Here is a 9,197-nt window from a genome sequence, read left to right as displayed (position 1 = left end):
CGCTGCCGGCGGCTGCCGCGTCCGCAGTCGTCGCCGCCGCGCTCCTGCCAGGCTGACTTAGAGCGGAAGCTGAAGCCAAAGCCCCCGGCCAAGGGGTCGTCGCCACTCAGCGGAGGGTCGTCGTCGTCGTCGCTGCGCCAGCGGCTGGCCAGGCGCTGCTGCTGCTGCGGGGTCACCGCCCCCCCGGGTCTCTTGGTGGAGCCGCGGGCCGAACCGCCGGGGGCGTGGGGGTAGCCATTGGCGCGGGCATCGGCCTCTCCCCACGCGGAGCGGTGTTCCGGGCCTCCCCGGGACGCTGGCGCCGCGGCTGTCTGCGCCGCGTAGCCCGGGGGGCTCACGCTTTTGGAGCCGGACATCCCCCCCTCGGCCTCGTCGTCTTCCTCCTCCCCCGGAGGCCGGGCCGGGGGTCTCCAAGGGGAGGGCGGACGGCCGAGCAGGGGGACCAAGCTGGGGTCACACGTCGGGGGCGGCCCGGGGCCCTGCGCAGCAGCGGGGCATCTTGGCACCCCCGTCCTGAGCGGAGAAAGAGGGCAGCAGGAGGGCGAGCGGGGAGGCAGGCACAGCCCCGAGGTGAGAAGTGGCTCAGAATCCGCGTCAGGAGTCCCAGGTCCTAGATGGAGTTGGCTCCGAGCGGGGGCAGCGGGGGACTGACGGGTCGAGCTGCTGCGCCGCGCGCAGAGGGACGTCCGGACTCCTGGCTCGCGTCGAGCACTACGAGGACCGGAGTTGCGGACGAGGCGGGACGGAGAGGTGTCCTTGCAGGAGGCGCCTCCCCGGGTCTGGCAATGCCCGGGAGCGGCGCTCGCAGATTATGCCTTAGCGGAACCCAGCGGCACACGCGGCGAGGCGGCAGCTAGAGCGACTCGGCAGGGGTCCCGGTGTGGACACCGAGCGGGTGCCCTTTCCTCGCGGCGGACTGGGAGCGACTGGGAGGTGCGAGCGCCAGCCAGCATTATTTTCTTACGAGGGGTGGGGAGGTGGGATGGGGGGGTGGAGAGGACGGGGGAGGGGGCGGCAGGCGGAGCAATAGCTCCGCAGCCTTGGGGGGGTGGGTCCTGGAGCCCAGGGGGGCCGTCGTCCGCATCCCCCACCTCCCGCGGCGAGAGTGGGAGCGTGGCCCCCGCGAAAGCCCAGCCGAGCCTTCAGCGCGTCCGCACAGGGGGCGGGGGCGAGGACCGGCTCCTGCGGCGCGGCCCTTCCCCTCTCGCCTCCCGCTTCCTCCAAAACGGAGCGGGGCTGGCCCGGACCCGCCGATCCAGGAGGGCTGTCGCGCCGGCTCCGCAAGCCCCAGGCTCCTCGCCGCCGGCTGCGGGCCCACCGCGGCCGGGCGCAGAAGGACTAGGCGGAGGGCGGAATCCGGCGCAGCGCCGCCGCCTTTCTGCCCCAACGCAGGCAGGCTTCTCCCGGGGAGCACGGCATCCAGAGACCGAAGGTCGGGGCTCAGATGCAGCCGACGGACAGGGGCCCCCCCAAGGGCAGCTGCGCCCCTGGGACGCTCCTGGGGGGCCCGCGGGAGCCGGTCTCAGGACGCGCCATGCACGCCTCGGGCCCTGCGCCGCTCCGGCCGCTCGCGCCGCTCCTCCCTTCTCGCCCGCTTGCCGCCGCCGCCGCCGCGGGAGCGCCCTCCGCATCCCCTCCTCCCGCCGCCTCCCCGCCCCCCGCGCCGCTCCGGCCTCGGCTCACAACGGCTTGCTGCCGCCTCCGCCCCTGGCCTGGCCGCGGCCCTGGCGCCCCGCGGGCATCCTCGAGCGAGCCTCCTGGGGCCGCAGGGTCGCAGCTCCTCTTCCTCACCTCAAATTCTCATCGCGCCCCCTCCCTCGCTGGTGTCTGGAGCTGCGTCCAGCCCGCGGTCCCTTCGCCTAGCCTGGGCCGCGTACGGCCCTCCCCCGCCCCCTATTTGGGTTTTTGCGCCCCTAGTCCTAGTTCCCCTCTTTTGTATCCCCCTTTAATCCCCCTCCCCCCATTCAACCTAACTTCAGCCCAGCACTGCGCCCCCCTTCTCTGGCCCGGCTCGATTGGCCGCTTCCTGAGCTGTCAGACTTGAGTCCGGCGCTGTTATTGGGCGATTCCGTGGCCTGGCGGCTGTGCCAAAGGAGGGCGCACAAGGCGGGGGGCACCCTGGCAGCGACTGCCACAGGGAGCCAGAGACCACAGCCCCTGGAGGGTACAGAGGGGCCCGAGACCCAGACACGGAAATGAACGGGGGAGATGGAGAGACTGAGAATCTCTGACGTGCGGAAAGAAAATGACGGAAAAGATGGAGATGCAGTGGGTGAGGCCAATGCAGCCAGGGCGGGGCGGACTGGACCGCTTTGGTGGGTAGTTACCGAGCCGGAGCCCCACCGACAACACTAGGAACACCTGGCGTTTATGAAGAGCTTTTCTAGCCAGTTCATGTTTTAAAAAAAAAAAAAAATCTCATTTGAATCCCCTCAGTAACCCTGGGATGTGACAGGGGACAGGGCCTGCGTGATTATTCCCAGTTTATAGATGTGGAAACTGAGGTTCGGAGAGGTTAATCAATTTACCATGGTTCACACAGGTCTCCTAACTTGCAACCGAAAGATCTTTCATCAGCTCCATGCTGCCTCCCTACTCAGCAAGGTGTTATCGGGAAGAATGCTCTAGAGCAAAGGGGAACCTCGGCTTGAAGGAGGCCGGGGATTGGGGGGCAGACAGAGAATAACCAGTTACTGTTGCACAGCGCCAGCAACAAAGAGGCAGAAGTGGAGAGAAGGACTTTACTATGGGTCAAAGAGGACCTGGGCCTGTGGAGTGAACTGCCTACCCAATTCCCCTTGCCCCTAGCTGTCCTGCTGGAAGTTCTGGCTGTGTAAACACTGAGGGTGGAGGAAGCACACCACTACTCACGGGAGGAAGAAACAAACTTCACTTTACTGTCTTCATCCTCCAGTTCTCTCTGCAGACCTCTGACAGGAGCTTAGGGGTCTGAGTGAGCTTCCCTTTCACTTTATGCCGGTCATATTTTTGCAGATTGGAAGATAAACTCTGCCAGAGTTACAAATTTGGAGGAGAAAAATTCCAAGAGATCCGAAAAAACTAACCCTTGAGTATTCCAGCCTTTGAGTAATCCATGATTAGCTAAGTTATGAAAAGCACCATGAATTTAGTCAACGAACTTTTATATAGCACCCATATATGCAAAGCACTGTGCTAGATGCTACAGGGATAGAAAGGTGACCCAGCTCTGGCTACAGTCAGGAGGGAGACCAGTTAGCCACAAACTCCAGTTCAGTGTACAATTCAGTCAGTGTTCAACAGATGTCTAAACGAAGCAGTTAAGGGGTTCAGAGGGAAGAGGCATTAATTCCAACTGTGAAGGCCTAAGATTCTGGAGGTCGAATCTGGGACTAACAGGGAAAGATGATGAGTAAGAAGAAAGGGAAGATGGACTAATATTTATTAAGCAAATACTACACATGTCTGTAAATATTTTATAGTCATATAGCCATTTTGAGGAAGATGTTATTTTCCCCACTATAAAGATGAGAAAACTGAGACTTAGAATCAAAAAGGTTGCCCAAGGCCCACAACTGGTAGCAGAATGGAATCTAAGTTCAGCCTGTTGCTTGTACCCTACCGTGTAGTCATGTAGCAAATATGATATTTGGAGGAGGGACACTCAGGACGGGCAATTGCATAGACAGGTGAGCTCTCTCTAGGTCATTCCCTTTAATTTATTCAAATTTTTAAAATAACCATTAGCATATAATAAAAACCATGTATGATTAAATGTTGAAAAACCAAAAAGGGAAAAACACATTTATAATCAATCATACCACCTAGAATCATTGGCATCTCAATTTTTTTCTTAAACAAAAAATGGGACTATTACTCTACTAGCAGTTTTAGAATCTGTTTTTTTCTACTTAGCAAAAATTGTGGACGTTTTTTCAAGTCAGTGAAGCATTCATCTACAATCTGTTTTATTGTCTGAATGGAATTCCATTGCATGAATATAGCATATTTTATTTAACCAATCCCCTACTGTTGGACATTTCTCACTGTCATAGCAGTTTATAAAAAATTTCCACTCTTTTACTGTTATAAACAGCATTTTTGTAGCTATATCTTCACACACATCTCTAATTATATCCTTAAGAGGGATTCCTAAGTAGAATTGCTGGGTCAAGATAAACACATTTTTTTTCTCTAGGTTATTTCTGAAATCTGTATCTTCAGCCCATGACTCCCTTCCCAGTTCCAAGCTTCCCCCGTCCACTGGAGAGCTCACCATGGATGCTCCTTTGTACCAACCACCTCCCCAGATTCAATTTTTCTGAAACTAAGGCCATCTCCCAACAAGCTTGCTCCTCCCTTTGTTTTCTCTCCACTGATGGACTTACCATTCCCTCAAACTCCCTGATCCCTCCTCCCCTCCTATCCAGTTTCCAGAATCCTGCCTCTTTGCCCTTGTCCTTTTACATCTGTCCCTTCTTCCAAGTTCTCTGGCTACTACCTGTATCCAGGTCTTCCCCTCCTCCTTTCCTGGGCAATCACCAACTCTCCCTCCTTCTCCCTCCTTGTCCTCTAATCTGTCCTCCACTTTGTCCCATCTGATCATGGATGTCACACACTCTACTGAAAACTGTCTACAAAAGAGCATTTTCCTACCACGCTAGCTTTCACTGTTCACCACTTCCCCACATCATTGGTCCCACCCTGAACTGTACTTTACTCCTCTGCAGAGATTACCCTCTCCCCCCTCACCACACACACACTAATTTATAGCACCTCTGTGAAGCCCTCTCTGATGCTTTTCCCCTCCTCCAAGCTGTTAGGCACTCCCCCTCAGCTCCTAGCACACCTTGCTTTTTATCTCTGTGATAGCATTTGTCACATCGTATAATCTTAATTTGTTTTCAGAACTGTCTCCACCATCTGCAGAACTCCTTGAGGGCAGAGTTGGTACCTTACTCATTCTAGTGCCCAATGCTTAGTCTGGTGCCTGGCACATAGGAGGTGCCCGATAGTTGTTTGTTGGATAAACAAACAGTACATTTGGGGAATAGCAGAATGGAGTCTGAGGCATGTGAAGGGCAAGGGACTGGCAACCGTGGGTGAAGATGGAAAAGTGGGTTGGTCTCTTAAACACTGTGAGGAGGAAGGAGGGCTTCAGTTTAAAGACAATGAGGAGTCCCTGAATTTGGGAATAGGAGTGTCTTGGTCCGTTACATTTTGGGAGTCAAACTCCGGCAATGATGTAACTAGACTGGAAAAGCAAGATCTAAGAGTGTAGGGGACCAATCAAAGCTATTGCAGAGCAGATGTAGATTGAGCCCAACAGTGACATTATGATGGGAGTGATGCCATTGGCTGGAGTACACCTATGGAGGGCCCACCAGGAAATCCCTGTATAGAGGAGGAGTCGTTGAGGTCAGAGAACACAAGAAATGGTGGGGTCACAGGAATAAAAGGCAGAGGTTTAGAAGAACAAGGCCAGGATATGCACCTGGCTATTGTCATCAAATAGGGGCTGACATAAGGACCAGCTCAGGCCACTCTGACATGAATACTTGATTTGCAGAGGTCAGGTGACCACACACCCCAAGATAGGGTAGATCCTTTGGGAGAGCTGCAGAAACTCCTCCCCATCCAGCCATCTTTCCCCTTGTGCCTCAGTTACCTTCAGGACTTCATTTTTGACTCCCCAGGCTTCTTTTTAGAAAATATTTCTATTTTGGAAATTAGAATATCAAGATTTTAGAATATTTAGAAATATTTGAAGAAGTAGGTATCAGTAATATCTTCTTACCTAAAAATACCTTCCCCCACACTGCTTAAAATTCCACCATGAGATAGTCATGCTTTTGAATGGCAGTCATTCCCTAAAAATGAATACAGAGAATATAGACAGAAAGTAGATGAGTGGTTGTGTAGGCTTGGGGAGAAAGAATAATGGAGAATTATGGCTAATAGATACAAGATTTCTTTTTGGAGTCATCAAAATGTTCTAAAATTAGATTATGGTGATGATTGTATAACTAAATAAGTATACTAAAAATCATTGACTTGAATACTGGCTGAACTTTATGGTATGTAAATAATATTTCAATCAACTGGTTGGAAAAATTAATGCAGATACTGCTGAGGAATTGAAAGATTTATGCCAGGACTCTTAGTTATCAAGTCATTATAAATGACTTTAATCCACAGGCTTCCCCCCTCTGATGCTCAGCTAAGGTTAGGGGCACTAAGAGAATGGTTGCTTACAGTGTAGGAGCAAGGATGAGTTAGGGAGTGGAAAGAGAGAACACTTGGGACCACTGAGTACTTCCCAAAGCAAATGGAACCAGAAAAGGACACAGGTGCCCAGGAGCAGGAAGAGGGCAGAAATGAAAGCCACTTAGAGATTAGAGGTCAAAAATAAACTTCACCCACTGCTCGGGAGAGCCCTGCCCTATGATAAGTTGTTCACGAGGAATTAAAGAACTCTAAGAACCCTAGGCTCTTTTGAGGGTGAGAGAATCTTAAAGATTATCCCATTCCCCAAAGTGTATCAATGTCTCCTGGACATTCGCATTTTGAGCAAGCCCCATGCTTCAAACTAGATGATTTACTTTTTCTACGAAAAACTAATTTATTGTTATCTCTAAGTCAGAGGGTAGCTAACAGGATGGGGCATTGAGTGTCTTGAGGGTGGGTCATCCATGCACACTTGGAGCCCAATGTCTTAGCCATTGGGCACAGATGGCTGAGGCCCCTCGGAGCTACCCTCTACTCTAGCCCATCCCCCACCAAGAGCTCTGAGGGGAAAGCAAAGTCCTCTTACCCTTGCCATCTGGTCTCCTTGGCTTGGAAATCAAGGATATTAAGAAGTTTGCAGTTGGCCATTGGGAACCAGACCCTAGATTTTCCCAGATCCTACCCTCACCACTAAACCTTTAGGCCTCAGGAAACAGGAAATACAATATTCAAAGAGCTCAGATTGCAGTTGATGTGGAAATGGCTGATAATAGCTCGATCTGTCACTCTCCCAGGTGCTGACATTTGCATTTTAATGGAGGCGGTTAATGCCTTCAGCTAAAGGAGTGACTAATATGTTCTTTCAATTGCTGCTGGAGGTGAATGGGAGACCCTTGGCAGCCCAGGGCCTTTTAATGCCCTCTAGTCACAACAAAAGATCGCACCTGACTAGTAGATTAGACTCTAATGCCCACATTCCATGCATTATCTTTCTTCCTGTTCTTGACTTTGCTTTTTCTTGCACTTTCTCTTGATTCTTTTTTTCCTGAAAGTCTGGGAACATCTCCATAAGTCATTTATTCTTTCAACACTCATAACTGATTACTCATCTGAAGCATAAAACTATGCTGGGCACAACTGAGTGGGGAGAGCCCAAAAAGTATGCCAACAGGATGCCACCCCCAAGAAGCCCAAGGTGAGGAAATCTCAGAACGAGCTAAAGATCAGCACGGTGTTAGCAGAGATGGGCCACACAGCTTATGCCAAGCACTTCTTGAACACTCCAAACAAGAGGCTGTGAACTAATAGGAGAAAAATATTATACACTGGAGGAGCAAGAAAGGCCTCTGGGAGAGGTAAGAAGGGGCCTTAAAGTATACATAGAAGTCGGATATACAAATACTGGATGGAGTATGGGGATTTAAACACTCCTCTAGCCACAAAAGGTCACATATTGAATGACCCTTTTTATGTGAAATGTCCAAAAGGAGTAAATCTATAGAAACAGAAAATAAATCAGTGGTTGCCTAGAGCTGAGGGGCAGGGATGGGGGCTGGGGAATAATTGCTAATGAGTACAACAGGGTGGTGAAAACTGTTCTGAGACTGTGCTGATGGTTCTGCAACCCTGTAAATATACTAAAAACTAGTGAAATACACACTTTAAATGGATGAAGTTTATGGAATGTAAATTATAGCTCAAAAAAGATATTAAAAAGTGGGGAAAAAGTGAGGTCCAAAAAGACATTTCTTCGGCAACCCTGCATCATAGTTACAGAAAGAATATCCTAGTTTTAAGTTCCTAGTTTTTTTCTGTGCGAAAGTCCATTTTTAAAGTGAAAAATTTTCAAGGACCCCAACAGGGTATATATGTACCTTTAGTTAATAAAATACATAATCATAAAAAGCTATTATAAATTTAGTAATTTATTTAAATGAATTAATACTTTATTAATCCCAGTAGCATCTACATGTTAGAAAAATGGTTCAGTATTTGTAGAGGGGCATGTTTATAACACCTACAGACAGGGCTTACTGGCTCTCTTTTAAGATCTCCTTGTTCCTTTGGGGTCCTCAGCCCACAGGTTTAGGATCCTGGAGTATGCTCTACCAAGGTGTGCTTGTTTCAGTTTCTACAATAGGTAGAAAATGTGATGCAATATTCAACTCACGATGTTTCTGCCTCTTCAGCTGCTCAGCCAAAATGGCGCCCTTTCTCCTCCCAAACCAATGGGCTTTCTGAGAGCAGATCCAGCACGGAAGACAGCCAGAGCCGCGCCGGTTGGCAGACACTTGTCTCTAGCAAATGTAATCAAAGGCAGCAGCAAGTAAGTGCCTATTAATTTTTCATTAGAAAAAGTCAAAGGCAACTTTCTTGGAAGGCAGCATCATTGAACTTCAACTTTGGTAGTTAAAGCCAGGCTTTCCCCCTACCGTGTATATACCCTCTTCCATGAGCACATGCATGTGTGCGTGTGCACACACACACACACACACACACACACACACACACACACACACACATACACACACACATCCCGTGAGTTCACAATCTCTTTATTGATCATAGGAGAGAAAAAGTCAGAGAGACCAGCACCCCTATACTCTTCGGAGGTCATTTTATCCCATTCCCTGTTTCAAATTACCCCAGTGGCTACCTACCTGCACATGTACTTAACTATGTACATGGACCTTATATAATATACTGTGTCTCCTTAAACTGTGTTCACATACCATTTTTATAGTTTGAACCCTATTTTAGATGCCCTTGGAGAGATTACTATTCAAAGCTCTCTGTGGTGAATCCTTTTCTAAAGAAAACACAGTACTTAACGCCGTGTTTTACAAGCCAGGGGCTATGTGGTAAGGTAAGAAGAGGGCAGTTGGGACTGGGGAGGACAATCTGCCCCTAAGAGCTGTCTCCTTATTGGTAGGCAGGGCCCACTGAACTGGCATCGTGCATCAGGTAGGTCACCTCTTTCCTTTCCTCCT

General features: G+C 50.2%; 1 protein-coding gene across 1 annotated transcript in view; it reads right to left on the bottom strand.

The window, feature by feature from the left end:
- Nucleotides 1-356, bottom strand: part of ADCY5 (adenylate cyclase 5) — a 138,446-nt gene extending 138,090 nt beyond the window's left edge. Inside the window, exon 1 of the mRNA XM_011355235.1 lies at nucleotides 4-356. Coding sequence (XP_011353537.1) covers nucleotides 4-356 — 353 coding nt within the window. The remainder of the gene's footprint in view (nucleotides 1-3) is intronic.
- Nucleotides 357-9,197: the final 8,841 nt, after the last annotated feature.

The sequence above is a fragment of the Pteropus vampyrus genome, unplaced genomic scaffold (genome assembly GCF_000151845.1).
Source record: "Pteropus vampyrus isolate Shadow unplaced genomic scaffold, Pvam_2.0 Scaffold1, whole genome shotgun sequence".
In the NCBI taxonomy this organism is placed as follows: domain Eukaryota; kingdom Metazoa; phylum Chordata; class Mammalia; order Chiroptera; family Pteropodidae; genus Pteropus; species Pteropus vampyrus.
This window is presented reverse-complemented; position numbering and strand designations above follow the sequence as displayed.